At 35.7% G+C, this 25,547-nt stretch overlaps 1 protein-coding gene across 5 annotated transcripts in view; it reads right to left on the bottom strand.

Moving 5' to 3' along the window:
• LOC112051885 (leucine-rich repeat-containing G-protein coupled receptor 5) overlaps nucleotides 1-25,547 on the bottom strand; it is a 406,796-nt gene that overhangs the window by 246,184 nt on the left and 135,065 nt on the right. For 3 of the 5 annotated variants that reach the window (XM_052891094.1, XM_052891090.1, XM_052891093.1), the window contains one exon: nucleotides 6,324-6,375. In XM_052891094.1, the coding sequence (XP_052747054.1) occupies nucleotides 6,324-6,371 (48 nt within the window). In that variant the 5' untranslated portion in view covers nucleotides 6,372-6,375. Of the gene's footprint in view, nucleotides 1-6,318; nucleotides 6,376-25,547 lie in introns of all 5 variants that reach the window. The other 2 variants (XM_052891092.1, XM_052891091.1) reach the window with 1 other exon arrangement.

Below are 25,547 nucleotides of genomic sequence, written 5' to 3'. Positions count from 1 at the left end.
GAAACACAGTTTCATCTCATTCAATCTCATTCAATCTCATTCAATCTCAGGGATTCGCGGGATTGCTCCAGTTTAACCGGACGAAGTACCAACTGCTGTCCTTTCTCGAATAACAACTTGTTCATTATGCAGTATTTCGTCAATTTATGCGATCCGAATTAATACTCTGCAGTATTATGATTCAGATTCAGAGTAAATTTTACTGTTAGCTTTACACAAATATCATTGAATTAATTTATAGCCATTGGAGTACCATAAAATGGAACGAAAATTAAGTTTTATCCTTTCGAATAAAGATTTAGGTGTTATAGCTTTAGACTATTATTAATCTAGGTAGTGCTAAAGTTACGTAATTTTTGGCACAGCTGTGCTTTGTGTACCGAGTGGACTAAAGATCGAATGTCATTTAGGTTCAATTAGGAGTTTATATTTTGCAACTTGTGGTGCAAGGAAAGGTCGAAGGCACAAGGGCGCCTGACAGATCACCAATGCGCTGGACTGACGAAGTCAAAACCCTTTTCACACTAGTAAGCCCAGTGTTGATCGACTCCCCACCAGGTGGACTGACGACATCAAGCGAGTCGCAACGATTCGCTAGATGCAGGTGGCCCTGTATCGTGATGTTTGGAAGTCCCTACAAAAGGCCTATGTCCTGCAGTGGATGTCCATCGGCTGATATGATTATGATGATGATGATGACTATCTTGTTGCCTACCAGTCGCCGAAACCTCTCATATAGCCTGCAAACTATTGTATATAGTTAACATAACAAATATTCAGAAAAAGGTACGTAAAGCCTCTATGAAACAATAAAATCGATACGATAACCAGAAAGCGAAATAAAAACGTCCCATAGATTGATTATCCCCGATTGTCCTGTCTATTTCAACGGCGATATTTCACCTGATAGCCCGTAACTTGAAGAGAATAAATGACTCGTTCTTCATCGATAATTCCCATCGATAATTTTCATCGATAACCGCAAATTCGATGCTATCGACCGCAGCCCTATCGAGTAATGCGATAACGCGCCGGGGCTCGAGCTCCATTAATCACGGAAGTAAAAGATATTTTAATGTAAATTGTGGGTAGCCAATAAATAATTGTAGGAGCTTTTTAATGATTCTGATTAAATTCGCAATTCCTTTTTATTAATAACTAGTTGTACTGTACCCGCGTAAATCCTGTTGCGGTTCAAATATCGAAATTGAAGCTGTACCTATATTCTATTCCAGATAATAATCTATCACTATAGGTACACTATATATATAAGCATTCTTGCATATTCGTCGCTCTAGAGTTACAACTGTGCAAATAACCCGACTTAAATTTACATTGATAGATAGTATAGAGTAGTTTTTCTGATGTTAAGATCTCTACATTTCGCATTACCATTGAAATAATAAAAATATTTATACCTACTTTAAACCTGTTTATTTATTTGTAGTTACAACAAAGAGAGAGAACAGAACCAATAACAAAATACGCATCTTTTATTCCATATAGCAGTAGGCAAAAATGGAAATCGTCAGAAAATAAAAATGAACAAAAATAAACGTGGCAAAACGTCTTACGCCTTTTCTAAAGGCAATATCTAATGCCAAACCAAATGCTCTGAAACAAAGACTGTTTGCTTAAAAAATATAGTCTGAGAGCTACCGTATAATTAAATTTAATTAAATTTTCAGTCTTAAATATTACAAATAAAAGTACTAGGTACTTATATTTTGATATATACCAATTTATAAATTAAATAAATAGGAAATACTTATATTTTACCAATAAGCTCGGTATGAAAAACGTGCCTTTATTTAGTTTTTAACCGACTTCAAAATAAGAGAAGATTATCATCTCGACGCATTTTTTCACGCACTGCTGTCAATCCGACCAGTAAACATAGATACGATATTTTTTTCTCTTTTAGTGTATGATTGTGACGCCTGTTTTTGACATGAGATTTTAAATTATGTCCGTTAAAAACCAGTAAGTACACTTATTTATTGTATACTAGAGGACGCCCGCGACTACGTTCGCGTGAAATTCTGTTTTTACAACCATAGATTTTTTCGGGATAAAAGTAGCCTGTTCTGCTCCAACGTCCAGTTTATCTCTATACTAAATCTCATCCAAATTGGTTCAGTGGCTTAGCCGTAAAAAGGTAACAGACAGGTAACAGACAGACAGACAAACACTTTCGCATTTATAATATTTTATAACTGAAAAAGATATCAGGGTAATATTTTCACAAATTTTCTTTTTTCAAATTAACATATCTTCATTATAAATTACAGGCGCATGAGTTTTTAACCAACCAAAAACTAACAAAAACAAAACAAACAAGCAGATCAGTTAACCGGCTCGCAGACTACTCGGCGACCGTTCTATTGAATTTCAAATTAAAAGTGGCCGTTCATGAAATATTAACACAGATATAAAGCTGGATACACACGCTCGTGATATTCAAATGGAATGCGCCGTCGGCGCGCGAAAGGTCGTGAGTGTGCACTCAGCACTATGTGTTATGCTAAGCAAGGCTGGCAAGGCGGAGATGGTAGGATGTACCAGTGTGATTTTGAGAAGATTTCAAGACATAAGCGGAAGCGACTAAATACTTATTCCAGAAACCAAAGTAGGTACATGGGATATAATTAAAACATGATGTAACTTTACTGTCAATAAACTTAATTGACAGTAAAGTTTCGTCATTTTATACTTAAATGGAGAATTGAGTGACCAAAGGTATAATTTTAAAATTTTTTAAGGTTAATTTTTTTAGAGAAATAAAATATTTTTAAGTTTTAATTGATTATGAAACACAGCTAAAACTCACGTGATATAAGGGAGTATGCCCGACTAGTTCCGGACCCATACGGGGCTCTTAGTCATGAGCTGGTTCTTGCAAATGTTTATTTTTTTCTGCTTATGCTTTTTTATGCTTATTAGAGCAACTGTTTGGGTCTAAGTAAGTACCTACATATCCAAATCTCCTCCTCTATAGGAGGAGGGAGGCTAAATTATGTCTGTTTCACAAAGAAACAAAGTACAAAACTGAAAAAAAAATATTCAGCTAGACAACAACCAATTAAAACAAGAATTGAAAAATACATTAACAAATAACGAAATGCAAAATATTTCCCTTTGTACTTACTTAAATAAATAAATCTTTATTTCGATTTAATAATCATTCAATCAACTACAATTAAATAATAATCTAGATGAGATAGTAAGATTATTATATATAATATAACAATTTATTCCGTTCATCGCTAACGCCTCAAGCCCAGCCCACCAGTGCATACATAATCGTAACTTTATACGCAGGTGTATTGAATCCGGCAGTGCATTAAGGCAGTTGCAGATTCCATCCCGCTCTTTATATTTGAAAGTAAAAATAAAGTGCGCAGGCTCCCACGATAAGCAAATGGTAGGAATAAATAAGAACGGAATTATCTTGATCGCTATCATCGGTCAAGGGGTTAGAGCGTCTACAGACCATCCAACTAACAGAACCGAATGTCGAAAATGTCGAATATATGAATTAAGTTAATTCAATTTTCAAATTCTAATATTTTATCAATATATTTTATATGTATCAGATTAGATCGAACAAACTACGTTTTCTTTAATGTGATTAAAGAATGTACATGTTTTTTTTCTCAGATATCACAAGGTATACGAGTAAAAACAGCCAATTAGTATCGTTCTTACCAGCTACGAGCAGCATAGGTGATAAAGTTACATTAAATACACTGGGTTTGAACCGCATCTACAGAGTACTAGTCTTAATGCCTATATGCCTAGATACAACAGTATTATAATATTGGTTTCGATTTACTCACTGACCTCAATGAAGTCAGTTTGTGTTTGAAACGTTTATAGTCGAGCCGATTTGTTGGCACGTCTGTAGACGATTAGAAGTAAATGGTAGGAATAAATAAGAATTATCTAGATCACTATCATCAGCCGAAGGGTTAGCCTTTCATGGATATCTTGGGCACGCTTATTGTTTGAATTTATTTTATTGAAAGCCTTTACTGTGCATTGAAAAGCCTGGGATTCCATTTTAAAATTTTAAGCAAAATTCTATACCTAAAAGCAAAGCATTGTAAAGTTCTTAGTGAGATATAAAAGCTGTTCTACATAAAATTATATAGGTATTTGAAAAAAAGACATAAGCTTGACACCACCATTGATTTGGACTATTATCGTAACCATTTATAGCACAACGTATTCGCTTAATTGAAGGGGGATTAGGTATAAGTCATAATTTGTAAACGAAAGACATGGATGATATTTGTATAATAACCACGAGTACCTGAAGCTTCGTCCACGTGAAAATCAGTTTTTCAAAAATTTCGCGGCAACTTTTTCGGGATAACAAGTAGTCTACGTTACTCTTCTACCATTCACTGACCAATCCCCATGCCTAGAGCTTACGTTAAGCAAAACTCAGTATGGATATAGCTGAATACCTAGAGCTAGTATCACAAAGCAATTCATCAGAGTTTCATTGAACCCCTGACCTGTAATAGTGCGTCACTAATGCGTCGCGTGAATGTTAGCAACGCACGGTGCGTTGAATATGCAACACTCTTGTTTTTGTTGACATTCGCGCGCTGCCGATGCGTGTGGGTGCGTATTGTGTATCAGTCATTTAATGATCAAGTGCTTATAGCTATTTATCGACTGCTAAAAACAAGATACTCGAATGGCGACCCCGCACCGAAAAGCGCAGTGTTGGTCGACCCCCCACTAGGTGGACTGAGGATATCAAGCGGGTTGCAGGAAGCTGGACGCCGGCGGCTCGAGACCGTTGTGTTTGGAAGTCCATACAAGAGGTCTATGTCCAGCAGCTGCTGTCAAGCTTTTTAACATTTTTGTCTGTTTGTCCAGGCTAATCTCTGGAAGTCTAAATCGATTTAAACGGGACTTTCATTGGTAGATAAGAAGTTATAGAGCAACATATAGGCTACTTTTTATCTCCGAAAAATCCATAGTTCCCGCGGTATTTATGAAAAACTTAAATTCCCAACGAAGTTGCGGGCGTCCGCTAATCGCAACTAATGCCAATGCCAAACAGCCGATGGATGTCCACTGCTGGACATAGGCCTCTTGCCTAGACTTTCAAACAACACGGACTTGAGCCGCCAATATCCAGCGAATCCCTACAACCCACACGATGTCCTCAGTCCACCTAGTGGGCGGTCGATCAACACTGCCCTTTCCGGTCGTTTCAAGTTTATACAGAATGGAAGTCATGGACACTCATTCTGAACCAGAACTATTAATGGCTTGACGTTACCAGCAGAACAGGTATGATGAGCAAATTTTCAATATATTTTACATTTTAAGTACCCTTAATTGATTCGAGTTGTCAATCGAACCTATATATTTTTAAATAATTAAATTAAAGATTACCAAGTTAGCTAAAGGGCGGGTACTCATTCTTGGCAATACAGTGTTATAAGAGTCCAAGGGATTTTAAATTGAAATACCCTTTTCCTTTCGACCGTTGGCAGTTTAGCTCGTAGTTTTGTTATCGTTTGAAGGACCTTTGCCCTTTTAATAGAAAGGTTTCAAATAAAACTAAAGCTTTATTGTAGGCTCTTTGATATGGATCTAACATTATTTTCAATTTTGTTCATAATACCTAACCTTCTGTCTACGTTTTCGAGTTATTTCGATTATTATTTTACTTGGATCACGTTGAAAAAGAGATATTTTATGTCTAAAATGGTTAAACAAATATAGACCCAAAACACTTCAGAAATAAAAAATTAAAAAAAAATTGCTATGTCACTTATACATATTTGTTTACTACGATTGATTATTATTATTACCTACATGTACACTATTAGATGTAGTTCTTTAAACAATGTAAGTAGTTAAATCTTCTACTATATAAAAATAAGTCGGGTTTTTCTTCCTGACGCTATAACTCCAGAAAGCACGAACCGATTTCCACGGTTTTGCATTCGTTGGAAAGGTCTCGGGCTCCGTGAGGTTTATAGCAAAGAAAATTCAGGAAAAGGTAGGGTAGGGTAGGGGTAGAGTTGGGTAGGGTTAGTTGAAAGTTTACATCGAGTTTCACGCGGACGAAGTCGCGGGCGTCCGCTAGTTTTCTACTATTTTTTAATCAGCCAACAACAAATATACATATTAATTTTATCTTCTACTTTTAGAAGAAGATGTGCGCCATTAGAAATAGCTGGGAGTGCCTCCTCAGCCTTGGATAAGTTTACCATTCTGTTGACTCAGTAAGGCTTTTAATTTATTAGTTATATTATTAAGGTATAATATGTTTCTAAAGAATGTTACCTTACATATCCATCGAGCGTACCCTCGTCCCATGTAACTTTAGTACAGTTCATAGATCTGAAACAAAAATAATATATTTTTGTTTTAATGGTTTATTTTACAAAAACATTACACCAATCGAAGCTACAGTTCGTGAGCCGTAGCAAAGTGCGGGTGACAGTTCGTTTCACTCTTGAAAGTTTGCCAATTCATGATAATAGTACTGTCACCCACACCATGCTACAGCGCACAAACTGTAGTTCCTTGTAGTTCCAGATGTTTCCTTGTTCCCCGTGAACCATATACATTTACTCGTATTAACAATAATAAGGCCACTAATCACTCGAAATGGGAGGGTTGATTTTTTTTATGAATTTTTAATAGTGTTTTGTATTTTATATTCATAATACCATTATTAAAAATTAAAAAAGAGAACTAATAAATAAATGAAGAAAAAAAAAATTAGGCTAATTATTATTGTCAAAGAATTAAGTTGCCAATGGAAATCGAGTTTAGTAAAAACGTATCCGTTAACGAATTTTAATTTAGATTTTAGTAATAATTATGTCTTTATCATACATACTAATGTTATAAAGAGTTAATGTTATACGTAACCGATTTTGAAAAATCTTTTACCACTATAAATCCACGTTATTTGTGAGTGTTAAAGGCTATTTCTATATCCACTTATTCTCGCAAGCACCGGAATTACGCGGGTAAAACAACGGACCATTGGGTAGTATAAAATAAATTGGGCTAAATCACAGAGGTACAACACAATTGACTCACAAAAGCACAGTATTACTCTTTTGGCCCAAACCGAAACATAAACCCCGCCCAGCCAAACAAAGGTAACGTGTATTAATTACTTAATAACAGTTAATTAAAAGCTTCCCTAAAAGCGATCCGTAAAAACTAGACGCGTCATAAAACCCGTATAAAAGGCCTCATTTAGCAGACATTAATTAACAGAGTTCCTCTGCATCATGGTGTTTTGAAATACGCACTTTTTTTTCGGGGGAAACATCGCGATGAATAGGGAAAAGGGCACCGATGATGCTGCGTCACTCTTTTATATTGCAAGTGTTATTTCGGCGCTAATGAGATCCCGTGGAACGGTTAACCCTGTGAATGGGAGGGAGATGGTGTAGAAGACAAAGGCGGTGGAGTTTTAACCCTTCTTTGAGAGTTCAAACAGATGGGGTGGTTTGTATGCTGTAGTGACTTGCATGGGGATTTAGATGGGGTAGACGGTTTAAATTATTTTTGGACTGAGTTTGGACGTAGTAACTAAGTCTAAGAAATGTCATGTGCATGTCATCACACTGGCAACCACGCTCTTTAGATCAAATGTGAGTAGGTAATGCTCCTCAGCGCGGACAAGCTGTCACAAAAAGCTCTACTACCTACCTACCACTAAAATCGCCTCATATCCACAAAATAGAATTTAACTATCGTGAGTGTTACTCATATAAATTGATTATGAAAAACAGCTTACCCATACCCAACCCGGCACGATCGAGTTTGGATAAGACTAAGGACCCTGTATGAGTTCGAAACTAGTCGGGCATACTCCGACCGATCACGTGAGTTTTAGCCGTGTTTCATAATCAATTATATAAATAATAATTCAATTAAATAGGTAGGTACACATTAAAAATATCACAACGAGCGAGACATCTTTAGTTAATTTTCCTCCGAAATTTTTATTCGTTTATAAGACACTAGCGAACGCCCGCGACTTCGTCCGCGTGAAAGTTGATGTAAACATTCAACTACCCCTACCCTAGCCCCACCCTACCCCTTCCTTACCCCCTACCCCTGTATAAAAAATATATATGTTCTTTGCTATAAACCTAACGGAGCCCGAGACCTTTCCAACGAATGCAAAACCGTGGAAATCGGTTCGTGCGTTCTGGAGTTATAGCGTCAGGAAGGAAAACCCGACTTATTTTTATATAGTAGAGAATACAGAAAATAAATCGAAGTTTTAAATGTCGCAGACGCTAAAATAACGCAAGTGTGTAGTACCTACCTACACTGACTGAGGTTTTATTTGGTGCAAATAGCCCAATGAAGAAATAATCGTTACACATATCACACGCGCCACACCGCTGTAACAGCCTAATGATACAGTAGCTCGTCTAATTTCAAAATGTTGCCGTCGTTAGTGTGACGACACCCTAAGCTATACAGGGTGATGCTTACAGCCGATCAATGCATGTACAGATTTTTTAACACGCTTTGATTTATCGCTTATGTTGAGCAAACCCGCGGGTGGCTTGATGTAGTTACAAATTACTGTTGTTTCTTTTTGCTCGAGTAGTTGTCTATGAAAAGCTGTTGCCAGAAACACTGCTAATGTCTTTTCTACGTTTTTAATCATCTATTTAGGAATATACCCCTAAATTACCCCATAACATAAACCATTTTGTTATTTTTTTAATTCATTTTGTTTTATTTTGGTATTACAAAATACATAATTTATTTTGAAATACTTCATAAAAAATATTTTAATACAAAATCACCATATATTTATAACCTAGCAGTTTACTTTACTATACAACATATTATATAAGATGAAGTAATTTATTATTAGTATTATGTAAAGATGATTTTAAAAAGATATTAGTAAAGGCTAAAATATAGATATTATTATCAGTAGGTAGTGGTAACAAAATTTATTTTATTATGTTCTTTTAGAAATAAATTAAACTGCAAAATACTCCATATCTAATTTCTAAAAGACAGTCTCTTGGATGCTCCTAAAATCTCATCAACCTGTACAGTAAGGTCGTTTGAAAATATGAAGTCACTGTGAAAATTATGTTGGGTAAAAACACTCAGCAGTTAATTACAGCCACCCCGCCGGCTATTACAGACTTTACTGCCTTGAGATAAGGGGGGTAATGGCATGCATCATTAACCCGTTGGCTAGGGTAACTAGGATACAGCTATTTTGATAGCGTGTCCAGAAATTTTACCCCGAAAACTAAAATGGCGGGATAGCAATTTGTTAGGAATTTTGGTAATGGTTAAGAATTTTTAGCATGTTTATGTTAATGCTATTTGGAAGCATTTGTACAAAGGAAACGGGAATGTAAATTAAATATTTTAGTGCACAATTGTGCGAGCTAACGCAGGTGCACTCTTTAACGTATCGTATAACGCGATACCGGCGAAAACTATTTCACTTTAATTTTTTGTTGTTTTATCTCGTATATTTTTGTGCAACAATGACTTAGGTACTTATCTATTTATTTTAAACTAAAACTAGTACTTGAGTAGTTAGAGAAGTAATCGTAGTAGCAGTAGAAGCAGTAGTAGTAGAACCTTTAAGTTCAGTAAAATAAGCTTATTCCTGGCTGCGATTTACGAGTAGTCTCTATAGATAAAGATAAAGGTTTCATTCTGATATTTTATTCAAAGTAGATCAATTAGTAACCCATTTTGGTAGTTCTAAATTCTAAGTAGTAGGTAATGTGTGTTTTGTGTAAGTATATTTATTTAAAGCAGATATATTTAAAAAATTAGATCATGTGGCATCTGATTAGTTGATAGGCATTGACCGTAACTAGTTAAACAATACGGCAAAATTAGGCTTAAGTAACGTAAAGTACGGTAAATAAGTTCTTCTCGAGTTTCCTCGATAACATCTAACAGCCAATGGCGTGCATGAGGAATTAAACTAGGGTAGGCATACATGATAATATTTATTGTACAGAATGAAAATTGCCTTCTCCAATACAGGTTCTGGCTGGTGGCAGGCTTAGGCCGTAGCTAGTTTCTACCCTACCGGCAAAGACGTACCACCAAGATTTAGAATTCCGTTAGGATGTCGTGTAGAAACCAGAAGGGGTGTGGATTGTCATCATACTCCTAACAAGTTACCCTGCTTCCATTTCATATTGCATCATCACTTACTATCAGGTGAGATTGTAGTCAAGAGCTAACTTGTAGAGAATAAAAAAATACAGGTTCGTAATGAGTTTTCAGGGTAGGAGGCAGTGCATTTTTGTATCTATGAATTTACGCCACTGAAGACAGCGTTAACATTTAACATCAGATGATATTGCAGTTAAACGTCAGTTTATTGATTATTAAAAAAAAATGTGCGTCAGCTTCGACATACGAATGGAGTTTACTCTTTCAGATCGACTGTCACTATGTGCGTCTCAATACCTACGCCTGAAAAGTGAAAGGTGCGCAACCAAGGAGCCGCGGCCGCGGCGTACGCGCCGTGCACGCTGTTTGCGGCAGCACACAGTAGAAAGGTGCGCAGTATAGGTTGCGCACAAAACGTAACGCTGTCATTCATTCATCGAATTTTACTGCCCATATTTTTTTCATACCAAGGGCTATATATGAAAAATCGATTCTTAAGGAGGAAACTCCAAAAAGAGTGTTTTGTGGTAACCCTACTTGTGGTGGCTTTGGCGACTGTATGCACTCTCTTGTCCCCCTAACTTTAATGTTAGCCGTGTGCTATGTGTGGAAAATCTTGCATAATATACAAGAGTCAGGTTTTAATTATACTAGTGCATTTTAATGTTGAGAAATATTTTAAAGATTTAATTATTATACATTTTTAGTGATTTCGATTAAAAAGAAAATTGTTTTAATTTTCTGAACACAAACTGTGTAAACAAAAATTTTATTGTAATTTTGTTTTAAGAAAAACTCCTGATTCTGTAATTAATTTAAAATACAAAGTTAACATAACAATTTTGTCAATCTCGTACTCCAAAAAAAATACAATATTTTTGAAAATAAAAAAATAATATATCTTTATTCCTAATTTAAAGTTCGGTTCAGTAGTGACGGATAAACAAATATGCACACACAGACACACATACACACACACTTACGCAATCATAATTGTGATTGCTACGATTACGTACCTACTAATTATGCTAAAAATTATCAATAAATTTTTCATTATACAACTTAACTCAACGTTTAGAATTATTTTTTTTAACAGTCATCGACGTATAAGATGGAAACAATAAAAAAAAAAATCTATTGTATTGGTTCATTGTATTTGAAGCACGTGTTTTATTTTTCAAGCAATCTAAAACTTCCAATTCGTATTTTTCAATTTCACTACAGCTACGCAAAAAGTAGGCAATTTTAAAAACGCAACAAAAATATTGTGAAAATCTTTCACTGTATTAATTTTAAATCTTTCATAATAACATTATTTATGTTCTTCATAACTCCCATGGTTAATTAATTAGTTCACCTACGAAGTCGGATTAAAATTATGCAACAAAATACGAGCAAATTAATATTATGAACACAAAAAGTGTATATTATATAAAAATCAGCGCACGAACATAAATGCGTTATATTAATTAAATATGAAATTTTTTCACTTTGAACATTCCCCACGATAATTAATACTTTGAGCGTATGTCGGAGACTCGAAAACGTTGACCTATATGAGAACTGGGTGCCCTGTAACGAGGCAAGTTACTTCGCGTATTAAATACAGACAAGTACTTTTGGTTCGTTTTAAAACTCGGATTTTATGTAATTTTTACTCGGATGCGCCTGGATGGGGATTCAAACTTTTACCACGTTTTTATTTTGTGTTGTCATACTTTGGTCAGTTTACGTCACTAACCGTCGTGGACACTGCATAGGTACATTTTTACATAAGGGTAGTTTATTCATATCAAATTAAATATAAATAATATTAATTTCATGTAGTACATGGAATAAAGGTCTGAAATTTATCTATATTAATTAATAAAAGTTAAGGATTTCATAGAAAACTTAATTCAAAAATAATGTATTTTAAAATTTTTTCCAAATGTACACAAACGCTGTCGTCTATTTTTAACCGACTCCAAAAAAAGGAGGAGGTTCTCAATTCAAGTCTGTTTTTCTATCATTTATTATAACATACTCAGAAAAAATAATCTCGATTACTCGAAGACGCCTGGACCGATTTAAATAAGTCTTACTTATTAAATTATTCTTTCAGATAGAGTTCTTTCATGTAGCTCTTTCAAAAACAACTTAAATTAATACAAAACCGGTTTAGCACCGCCTTCAAAGTGATAAGCAGGTAGAACGTAATATGATGTTATTTTTCGCTTTTTAGTTTAGTTAGTAAGTTTTATGTTTTTGAAGTCGATTATAATTTTTTTTATTAAAACAATGTAAAAGAATAAATGTCAAACTAATTTATTTTCGCGTCAAAAATGCCAAAATATGTTACTGTTATAAGGATGAAATAATATTTTAATTGTAAAAGAAGATTTGCATACTATCTATCTATTAGTTTGTAATGACTATGTAATTCAATAATTTTAAGATGAAAACTTTTAATTAGAAGATTTGCAAACTATCTATCTATTAGTTTGTAATGACTATGTAATTCAATAATTTTAAGATGAAAACTTTTAATTAGAAGATTTGCAACTATCTATCTATTAGTTTGTAATGACTATGTAATTCAATAATTTTAAGATCAAAACAAATAATCCGTAGTTGGAGACAGCAATTGTCGATCGTATCATGCCAACACAGGGACGACTATACCGTGGCGACATATTAGCAAAAAAGTCTTCATCACTATGGAAAAGTTCTAGAAAAAAAGTTACAAAAAATATGCCGCATATCGGAGGATGCAACGCCTGTTATGAACGCCGTAAAACTGTCAGGCCTTCCGAAAAATAGCTCAGAAGTTTACGAAGTTGACTGTGACCTAGTTGTAGAAGCAGTCGAATGTTGTTTGCACGGGACCATTTGCTTTCCAATGTACCAAGTACTCGGAATGTGACAAACAAGTTACAAGTAGCGCGCTCTGTAACGCAATTAGACACTAATTGCAGTAGGTAGGTAAAGACCCCGCATTAGGGCCAAGGGTCGTCGCCGCACGTATCCGCTAATATTAGGTAACTTCGTAGTACAAACAGACGAAAATGTCCACAGACGTGGTCAAAGTTCGCGTCGATAATGACCTATTACCCAATTGTCGAATTCTTGTCCCTTTAAGAGGACGTGTAACTAATTGTTAAATTCGTTTCATTTTAGGAGGGCATGTAATAATATAATTATTGACTTGTCTCTTTAGAAAAAATGACTCAGAAAAAAATACAAAGGAAGTTTTAAATTGGTTAAAAATGTACCAAAAATATCGATACAGTAGATAGAATTTTTCATTCTTATCAGAAGTAGAGCTTGTTTCCATAATGGAAACTTAAAACAAACCAAAATACTTATATCTTTATATAAATACTTATATCTTGTAAGAGTTAGTATCTATCTAAATAGTTCTCGTTATCAACCCATATTCGGCTCACTGCTGAGCTCGAGTCTCCTCTCAGGATGAGAGGGGTTAGGCCAATTATAGTCCACCACGCTGGCCCAATGCGGATTGGCATACTTCACACACGCAAAGAATTAAGAAAATTTTCTGGTATGCCGGTTTCCTCACGAAGTTTTCCTTCACCGTTTGATACGTGATATCTAATTTCTTAAAATGCACACAACTGAAAAGTTGGAGATGAATGGACCGGATTTGAACCCACACTCACGGACATGGACACGGAATCAGGGGTCATATCCACTGGGCTATCACGGCTCTATCTCATATCTATATCTAAATAGTAATAGAAACTTTTTCAATGTTCTGAGCTAATTAATACCAATTCATATTTTTTTGGGTTTTAAACTTTTTATCCTTCTTAAATTACGTACTTAATTTAATTTATATTACGGTTTATTAAGTGGGTGGAAAGTTAATAATAGTTAAGATTAGCAGATTTGTTAATTAGGCAACGTTAAACTTTTGAAAATTAGATACATTATATCACTATAAGCTGGCCGTTTGAGTGTGTTTATTTATTTATTTTATTAAATTGCACCTTTGCCTTTGATTGCTATCTCCTGACGATGCAGACTAAGGAAACCCCTACCTATTGTTACAAGTTCCTAGATTACAGGTATAAACATTAATTATTAAAGTTATTGTAGAGGGTATCAGTGTTGGTATAAATAAGAGGGTATTTGATGACTTGAGCTCAGTTGTTTGTTAGGCAGCGTAGACACCGTCACGCGTCAGTCGCGTTATTGATTTTGTGCAATAATGTTTTGTGTTGTACCTACTTATTGATAATGTTTTGTGTTGAAATTATTGTTTATCATAAATTGTTTAGTGGGCAGGGAAGGTGAGTGATGCATTCTAAAGGTATCTCGTAAACCTACTCTCAAGGTCACAAGTCTAGGGACCTGCTCCTCTGCCATAAAATAATGGTACAATCCTACCTACTACTACCATAAAAAAATGTCAATTCAGAAAATTCTCGTGCTGGGAATAGAACCCATGACCTCTCTGTTGAGATCCACAACACTACCAACTGCGCCAAAGAGGTCGTCAAACTATACCATCGCCAAACTATTTTAAACAGTCCAAAACAACTAACAAGTTGGGACGGTATAATACAATTAGTGCTCTGTACGTAAGAAGTAAAAGCCGGCATTAGGAGGGTCGCGACCGCACATTCTTGCGAATTGTTAAGACTGCTTCACACGCGAGGGCCCAAACGTTAGCGACCCCGTAACTTTGGGCGTCAATAATGACCTATAATTACACCCTTGTCCGTTTTAAACCACCCCTGAAGTTTCCCATTGTGTTACAAGTGGATTCCCGCCACTTTTCACTATTATGGCATATTCTGACATCAAAGCATTGAATGCCTTTCTGGATTATCGCTTCCGCTTTCCGTATTGTTTATGGCAAGATTGTTAGAGTTGCAGATTTGATTTTATGTAGGTACTTACGACACAACTCAGTCGGCTGTAAAATTACGGTTTACAAAAATCCAGTTCGCCTAAACACACAAACTTTGTAAGCCTCAATCTGAAGCTCAGAAAAACATCAAAAAATATTTTTGTGGTTTTTGCATGATGCTATTCATACAAACACAATTATTATGGTGATAATTTTATATACTCAGAAGCACAATTATCCGCCCTCTTTAATATACTCGCGTCATATTAAAGTCAAAAACTTATACGCTACATATATTGATCGCCAAACTTCGGTTCGAGGAAGGCACATGATGATGATGATGATGATGATGATGATGATGATAAATCCACATCTTGAAATCCATCGGCAACAAGTAGTATAAGTATGCACTTAGTAGAAACTTTACTTTATAGGTATAATGTTAAAATCGCTATACTCGCATTTTATTGAAATTTCAGCCTGACACCCCAAAAGTAGTTGCAAAATTATAATTAGAAGGACGGCCTGTTTCAACAGATTAATTGAAAGTCTTTGAAAGTGATTACAAAATTTGTTGAGCAAAAATATAATTACAGAAGTAGATAACAAGCTAAAAGTTAATTAATTTAGAAAAATAACTTTCAAAAGAAGTCTAAATTGTAAAGGATCTTGACAGCTCTTCAGTTACAGGCGAAGTCGCATTGCAACATCTCCCGATTCCAATCACAAAAATATAATTAAATGCCATTCGAAAGCTGCCGTAGGCTCAAGCTAGATCTTAGGTTTGATCTCTAGTATATATAGACCCTACCAAGACATTTTTTACTTATATCTAGCACAGGGAGTCTACGCTTTTTGGGAGGGGAAAAGGGAGTTTCAGAAGACATGGCTGATATTTGAGAAATAACAACTCCTTTTTTTGTATTTATTTGTTTGGCGTTTGACGAAGCTGACGTTTCATTGTTGAATCACCTGATAAAAATGATGAAGTCTATGATGGATAAGATGGTATCACAAAACTCATTTACCGGTAACATGGTACCAAACGAAATGTTAGTAGATTTAGAAGATGTATATTTATTTAATTGATCGAAGAAATTAATCCTTGGAATCGTAGTAGGATCTCCCAGTTATAAAAACGCGTATAATATTTTGCCTAGACATCTAAAATTATTACCTCCTTCTTTCTTTCCAACCATGGCGACTTTAGAAGGCTGCCGATTTTACGGGACCTTCAACCGCCCAAGTGCACCTAAAGCCTAAAACATATATTTTCCACAGTTCCAGCTCCATAACACACTCTCTCTCTTTCTCTCGCCAAATTTTCAGCCTTCATAAAAGGTATGTCTGACTATCACAAGCTCTTAGTCCAAAAGTTAGAGGTGCAAAAGTGACAACTCTGCCGCTAGTTCGCTCCCACGGCTTGTTATTAGAAAGCCTTTGTGATCGACGAAATTGAATTAATTTAAACACTCCCGAACTAGATCATAATAACTGGTACACGGGTTGTTATTAGTTTAAACTTGTATAGCAGAATAGTTGTCAAGGCTTTCTTTGCTAACTGTTATTGTAATACTTAACTTATTTGTTTGATCCATTGAGTTAGTACAAACTGAAAAACTACTGGACAAATTTTCTTTTAAGTTAGAAGGATAAGAGGTATCCACGCGGGGTTCAGAAAATAAAATAATATCATCATTATTAGTCTACGAGTATTTGAATGACCCACAGCTCCAGACCTTCTTAATCCACGACTATCCTCAATTACGCGATTTCCGGGCTTATGCATCTAGCTCACTAAGCGATTAACTATTGCTCAGTGCTGTTACGAGCAAATGTGGTCAGTTATTGTTGCGTGACCAGTTAGTAAGTAAACAGCAACCCTACAATTCTGCTTCACATCCAGTTGTGATCGTGGCCGCAAATATTTGAAATTACAGCCAAATCGGTTCAGTAGATGCGGAGTGAAGGAGTTACAAACATACACACTATACCTACTACACACACTAACACAAACGCCTATTACAATATTAGTTAGTTAGTGATGTTCGTCAAAACTTTCTACCTTGAATTTAAAGGTTTCATACAAAAGTCAAAACCAATTAGCGTTAAGCCACAATATTGACAGACAGCTCAATATGACATTCGAAGCCATTCGAGACTCCATACACAAATCGTGAAGCCATTTTTAATTCCCTCGTATCAGCGCGAACCTATAGCTGTCAGATGCGAGACAAGTCTTGCAATTACAGCAAAAAGCTGCCAACATCGAGTGTGTGTTACTGACAGCTTAAACTTGTGAACACGATGACATGGCTGAGATTCCGTCAGTCGAATGTTATAGGTCCTGAACAAGAAAAAAAATAAAAGAAGATGCAGTGACTAAAATCGAGAATGGTATGCTTAGAAGGTTTGGGTACGTAGAGAAGATAAATGAAAGGATTAACAAAACAGATCTATGAGGGTGAGTGGAATTGTCTGAAAGGGAATACCAAGGCGAACCTATCTAGACTAAATCCAGGGTATTCCAAATAAAGACCAGGTTAAGAGTATCTACCCTAAGCCGACAAATTTGTATGAAACGATTGATAAGAATGAAAGAAAAAGAAAGATATTCAAAGATCGTACCAAGAGGAAGGACGTGGTTTTTCCCTACCCCTTTAAGAATGAGTCGAGATAATACGAGTATTGTTGAACGAGAACACAACCAAATAGCATAAAGGGCATTTAAAGAACCCAGTTCTTGTGACGGACAAGGCATTTTTTATTTATTTTATTTACCCTCTTGTTACTGGAGCGCGGATTGAAAAGAGCCGATTGTATTTTATTTTTCTTTTAAATAATTAAAGCTTTTCTGAATTGAGAGAGAGAAAAATAATTTTATATTTCATTCAATTTTATTAATGACTTTGTAGTGACTTTGCATAAGTTAATTGTAGATAATTAATAATACATCTGTTTAGCTAAGAGAGGCACTCGTGACATCGTTTGCTTTAAATTCTGTTTTTCACGAGTATCTTCATTCCATATTTCAGTCGAATCAGTTTAGTGTTTAATAACATGTTTGTTACACACATAAACTTTTACTTTCATATTAATGTCTTTCTAAGCATAATCATGATGATTCTTTGCGTCTACGCCACGCAGATTTCTCAACGTACATTTCACGAGACCACTACTGTACTTATTACTTAAGTCGTGTCATTAAAGTACACGATCGTATCATGGTCTAAAAACCCGTGTATCATATGATAGGATTGAATTAAACGCGTCCTGTAACGAGACAAAAAGAACACGAGTAAGCGCGTGTACCGTAGGACGGGGATGCCACAAATCATTCTCTTGTTTTATCTTGATCTGGCCGGTGACAACTACGTGTGTTGTGTGGTGCAAGACATAAGATATCGACAAGGAAAATCATATTAAATTGTGATTTTTGTAAATACAAATTCAAAATTGATTTATTTCAAGTAGTCTCAGTTTAGTTTAGTTTCAAAACGTCAGGTAATGTTATGGTTTTATAGAAAAGAAGCTTTCGCGTGGCTGTTAGTTAAAGGGTGAGATACACATTGTCATCCTATTAGAATAGCCTACAAGGCCAGGTTTTCCGCCTTATATTTTATGACATTTAGAGCTTAGAACAACCTGTTTTATTACATGTTGTTGTGCCCAGGGCAATAATGTTTGACTCGGTACGATGATACTGATAATGACCGGGACTGACAGCTTAACCTGCTCTTCGAGGCAACGAGTGCTTGAACTGATTGAAAGAAATAAGAACTAGACATTTTTCGCGCGATCCAGGACAGAACAGGACAGGACGTAGAACCTTGTACGGCAGACCAGTGGAACGAAGAAGTAGTTATGTGCTTCCAGTATATTTAAATGAAAAATCGCCGTATCATTTGACTTGCACCACAAAATACCGGTCCAACCGCAGCGCAGACGCAGCGTCGCATGCACCTGGCGAGTCGTGTTCGAGGTGGGTATTACTACTAAATTATACGGAGACTTGCTTATCCAGTTTTTTCCATACAAGTGTTTATTGAGCACCATTCATGCGCACCGGCATGTAATGGAACTTGCTCGCGTCGGTTTCATGTCGCCGGTGACGACGTTTCAATTTCAAGATTGCAGTTTCGGTGTTTTTCTTTATAAACTGGTAATTAGCACGATAAAGTTGCTCATGGTATTAATTCAATGTAGGTGATATTATTTACCAAAATAAGAATGTCCATGTATGTATGTTTGAATATGTGTGTGTATAATCGTCATAATACGAGTACCTTCTGTTGAAAGACTGTATTTTGAAATTCGAAAGGTTTTCTCCGCAGATGAAGTCGTAACCGCCTGCTGGTTATGGATAGAAATGATATAGAGGATTCAGCACTAATTTACACACTCGGGATTGCTTGCATTCGCCCATTATGACCGATGGTGTTTAGACATGAAAAAACAATTATAATGAAAGAATTTAGAGCTTATAGATTTAAAAAAAAATAATAAAAAATAAAATAAAGCAGATAATTAATAAAATTCGGAATGGTAGGTGAATTTTGCTGCTCTTGACATGCAACTTGATACCTCGTACACCGCAGACCACAATCCAGACCTGTAGTATATCGATACTACATTTTAAACAATATTTAAGATATACCGTGTAATCCTACTAATATTATAAACGCGAAATATTGTGTGGATGTTTGTCACTCTTTCACGCCGCAACTACTAAACCAATTTGGCTGAAATTGTCAACGAAGATAGATAATGGATTATGGATTAAAACATAGGCTACTTTTCATCCCGGAAAAATCAATGGTTCCCACGGGATTTGTAAAAAACAGAATTCCGCGCGGACGATGTTGCGGGCGTCCGCTAGTAAATTAATATTTTGTCAGAAACAGGTTCATTACCATTAAGTGACAATGACGTCATCATCTGACAGTGATCGTAAAAAATATTCTACATTACCACCCTAAGCCTTAACTATGGTGGGTCAAAACTCCATGTCCCCTGTAGTATGCCGTTAAAAAAGGCCGATAAGATGATGTTAACGGGTTATACATAAACTATACGATACCCGCGATTTTCTCCGCCCTCAGACCTCCTTAATCCTGCCATGTCGCAAAATCCGTTTGTAGCGGACTTATTAACTATAAACTACCTCCCTGCCCAATTTCACCTCCCTAGTCAAGCGCTTAGATTAAAATAACAACAAATATATTGCATGCTTACAATCAATCAAGTATAATGGAAACAAATATAACCTGCTTTTACCATAATAGTGTAATAATGTACTTTATTTGTACAGAACAAAGCTCGAATTTTGGAGTTCGCAAACAAAACAATGAATAGAATGTGCGATGATTGAAAACAATATCGAAAACTCCGTAGCAGTGGCGAAGTGCAGTTAGTTGACACTGGCAAATGTTCCAATCGCGTAATGAAATATTTCAGTCGACCTATATCGAATCTGTGGCGAAATCTACAAATCTATTTGCAAACTAACTAACCTAAGTAACTCATGCTCATATAATTAATTAATAATCATTAAAAACATCGCTTAGTACCAAATCAACCGCAATGTGAAGACGCTATTTATAGTCTAAATTAGATACATAATTTTTTTTTTTTTATTTATAATTTAATATTAAAAAAACTGAACACGAATGCAAAAGTTGCACGGATCAAATAAGCATCCAAACATTTACAGCAGTAACTTTCGCTTACCCTATACCACCTTCAACGTGAGTATCTTTGACTATAGTCAAAAGTAAATATTCACATTCTAGGCAAGCGCGTTCCACCGAAGGCTGTGTCTTCGCTTACCTTATGTGATTAATTTTTTTTTTATTCTTTACAAGTTAGCCCTTGACTACAATCTCACCTGATGGTAAGTGATGATGCAGTCTAAGATGGAAGCGGGCTAACTTGTTAGGAAGAGGATGAAAATCCACATCCCTTTCGGTTTCTACACGGCTTCGTACCGGAACGCTAAATCGCTTGGCGGTACGTCTTTGCCGGTAGGGTGGTAACTAGCCACGGCCGAAGCCTCCCACCAGCCAGACCTGGACAAATTAAGAAAATCTCAATCTGCCCAGCCGGGGATCGAACCCAGGACCTCCGTCTTGTAAATCCACCGCGCATACCACTGCGCCACGGAGGCCGTCAAATTACAGCCAAGCGGCCCTATAGGCACTATAGGTAAAACATAAAAGAAACTCGAAATGTATACTGAAATGGACATTGCATCATAATATACCTACTAATATTTTACACCTACACAACATAAACATATAAATACTAAATGCATAACAATGAAACATTTACTAAAATAACAAAATGTACCAAAACAACGCCATTTCATAGAACACGTTCCAAGGAAGAATGTCAATAATAACTGAACTAGAAACATTAGAGTCCCAGAGTCAGTAGCTGTAAGTAATAACTAGCTTAAACAATACAATACAATGTTTTAAATCAACACTCTATAATTTTAAATACTTAAATGTGAAATCCGAATTACTTAATGGTAATATAACATTAATTAAGTGTATTAAAACACTATGTATAAGTAAAATTAAAACTTTTAGACATATGCAGTCTTTTTAGAAACAGTAAAAGTACTTAACCAGAAAGCTTTTGTTTTTCTTAAAAAATATTTGCCATTTTAAAATATGACCAATTTAGTCGTAAATACTGTTTGTAAATACTGTTGTGTTAGTTGTTGTGTAGGTGTTGCTCAACGACATTAATCTAACAGATGGGCTAGAGCCTATGATCGGTGTTGAGTTGGCCCTTTTACCATGGAGCTATCGATGCATAATTGTTTCTGTAAAATACACCGCAAGCTCTCGGGCTACAATAACCAAACACGAAACACAATATTACATTTGCATAGAACACAGAAACACATCGCTATACGATACCAAACCCCGAACATTTACCTTTTCGTGTAGCTATTCGAATCCCTAAGCTATCTTACAAAACCGAGATTGCATCTATTTGAATGTTATCACAAGATATGCATAGAAAACTTTGTCAAACCACGCTATGAAACTGTATCCATCGAGAGCTTGGTTATGCTCCATTTCGAACATGATTTTTCGTTTTGAGAGCCGTTTAAAGGAGATCATTCACGCTCCATACATTTTTGGGCTCTTTTTGAAAGTGCCGGCCATCTAAAAAAAATGGCACGAATCGTTAGAGCTAGCCATTGGGAGTAATAGCCAATATGGCATGAAAGTTGTAAGAGGACTCTGAACCAAGTTATACAGGTTCGAAGATTCGTTATTTCCATACATTTTGTCGATTTTCAAAAGTGCCCGCCAAGAAAAAAATCTGGTTCGTATCGTTAGAACTGCCTATTTGGAGCAATAGTTAGTACGGCACAAATGTTGTAGGAGTGCTCTGAACCAAGTTATACAGGTTCGATTACTCGTCACTTCTATACATTTTACTAAGTTTTGTAAGTGCTAACCAACAAAATAAATGATACGTATCGTTATAACTAGCTATTTTCAGCGTTAGTTACTATCGAATAAACATTGTAATGTAGCTCTGTGTCAAGTTATACAGTTTCGATGATTCGTTAAATCTATACATCTTATTGATTTTTTAAAGTGCCGTTTTACAAAAATATGGTACTTATCGTTAGAACTGCCCATTTGGAGCAATATTTAGTATGACACAAATGGTGTAGTTTTGGTCTGAACCAAGTTATAAAGGTACGATGCCTCGTCACTTCAATGACTTTAATTGAGTTTTGTGCCCACCAACAATATTAATGAAACGTATCGTTATAACTGGTCATTTGTGGCAATAGTTATTAGAACACGAATATTGTAGAATTGCTCTGAACCAAGTTATACAGTTTTGGTTAGTATAGCAGACACTTTGTGGAAATGCTGTGAGACAATGTGTTATACAAGTGTGACTATTTGTCATATTCATGAATTTTATTAAAAATTGCCAGCAATATAAAATGGTACGGATCATTAGAACTGACTGTAATAGAAACTGGGAGTAATAGTTAGTATTGTACAAATGCTGTAGGCCTGCTCTGAGCCATGTTGTACAAGTTCGATGATTCGTAATTTCTATACATTTTACCGATTTGAGCAATATAACTAGTAGGTAGGATTGACATCATTATTGTAAGATTGCTCTGATCCAAGTTATTTGTGTTCGACGATTCGTCACTGTTTTTGTTGATATCTGTATAGGAAACACAAAATAATAATGATGAATACACTGCTCGAACTAATAATATGAAATAAATGTCTTCATAGTGTTGCTGTGTCATCATTATTTGTTATGTTATCCATGTTAGTAAACTACAATTACCATTACTTGAAAGAACTTAAAAAATATTTTTATTTACCTCTACCCAAAATCCGCAATAACATAACAATTTTTAAACGCATTTGCACAATAATGTGGCATTGCATGTGGCACAAAAAATTAGTATCATTAATTCTATATTTTATTATTGTTTTATGTTTTCCAACTCTTCGGACAACAACATCTCGGAAATCAATGTATGAAAGTTACGAATCATGAAACTTATATAACTTTGTTCAGAAATCGGATTGTTCTGAACCGTGTGCAACGTCCTTCTACCTATTGCTCCTAATGTCTAGTTTTAACGATATATGTTTTGGTGAACGGTATTTTAAAAAATCTCTCTTTCGAAACTATTTCGACAGAGCTGCCATCCACCCCAACCAACTAGTGGTTGAGGCCTGCAACTACACTCCCAACCTTAACGCTAACTTCAAGCAGAGGCGTCCCAAAAACGTCCTTTACGATCCAGACTATGACATGACGACTGACAATGCTTCCCGGGCAACACAATCACAAGCAACACAGCATCTTCGCCGGCGAAGACGAGGTCCCCGATATCTAACATAACCCGGACGTGGGTTTTCTAACTCACGATCTCGGGGGCGTCCGGACTGATTCACTCAGGTCACGGTTACACCCTCCCGAATGGCCCTCTAAGCCGAGGTCCGAGTCTCATAGGAGACGCCCTTAGAGAGCCGTTCCGTTCTCTATCTTTATTTCAGCCTTCGGGTCTCATCAGGCGATGCTTCTGCGCTCGCCCAAACCCCCCGGTGACGCCGTAGTGGTCCCACATGGAGCCATCGGCACTTACTCAACACAAAAAAAAAGTATTTTAAAAAATCCATAAAATATATGGAATTGATGAATCATCGAAACAGTATATCTTGATTCAGAGCTATACTACAACGTTTATGCCATTATATCTGGAAATTGCTAGTCATGAAGTTACGTATCATTAATATTGTTTGTGGGCACTTTCAAAATTCAATAAAATACATAGAAGTGACGAGACATCAAACCTGTATAACTTGGTTCAGAACAATCCTGCATCATTTGTGCAATACTAAATGTTGCTCCAAATGTACAGTTCTAACGATAAGTACCATATTTTTGTAAAACGGCACTTTAAATATTCAATATGATATATGGATTTGACGAACCATCGAAACTGTATAACTTGACACAGAGCTACATTACAATGTTACATTACAATGCTATAGTAACTAATGCTGCAAATGGCTAGTTACAACGATACGTATCATTTATTTTGTTGGTGGGCACTTACAAAACTCAGTAAAATGTATAGAAGTGACGAGTCATCGAACCTGTATAACTTGGTTCAGAGCACTCCTACAACATTTGTGTCATACCAACTATTGTTCCAAATGGGTAGTTCTAATGATAAGTACCAATTTTTTTTCTTGGCGGGCACTTTTGGAAATCGACAAAATGTATGGAAATAACGAATCTTCGAACCTGTATAACTTGGTTCAGACCCCTCCTACAACTTTCATGCCATATTAGCTATTACTCCAAATGGCTAGTTCTAACGATTCGTGCCATTTTTTTTCTTTGGCCGGCACTTTTAAAAAGGGCCCAAAATGAATGATCTCCTTTTTGAGTATCTACTTAAATAAACTTGAGATGTCTTTCTAACTTAGCAGGTCATAAATTATGTAATGTTAATAGACGTTCGTCGCTGTAATAAACTTTTTGATGTAAAGCTTCATAACAAATGTAGATGAAAGTGACCTACGGCTTGTTTTCAGTTTAACTTTGATCTTTTCTTTGAACCAATTTCATTTTATTTTACATTCTATATCAATACAGTATCTAAATTTTAGAGCTCTCATACTCAAGTATACGTTTTGTTTTATATACAAATCAAGCTATAATTATTGTTATGAAGTGAATAATGAAATGGCACTGACGTGATTTAAAATGATACTTTGCGTTGATATAGGGTGTAAATAATTTATTTTGCTATATTCTGCGAACAACCGACGAATCCAAGCGACACCGATACCTCGATCCGACAAAACAATGTTGAATTGCAAAGTCTTCGCAATTATAGTCTGCATATTCTGACACGGTTTCAGAGGAAACGTGCGTTTCATTTAATACCTTAGCATTCAGGGCAGCCCACAAGGTTGCTTGATCC

The sequence above is a fragment of the Bicyclus anynana genome, chromosome 3 (assembly GCF_947172395.1).
Source record: "Bicyclus anynana chromosome 3, ilBicAnyn1.1, whole genome shotgun sequence".
Lineage (NCBI taxonomy): Eukaryota > Metazoa > Arthropoda > Insecta > Lepidoptera > Nymphalidae > Bicyclus > Bicyclus anynana.
The sequence above is the reverse complement of the archived record's forward strand: the minus strand, read 5'-3'. Positions and strand labels throughout refer to the sequence as shown.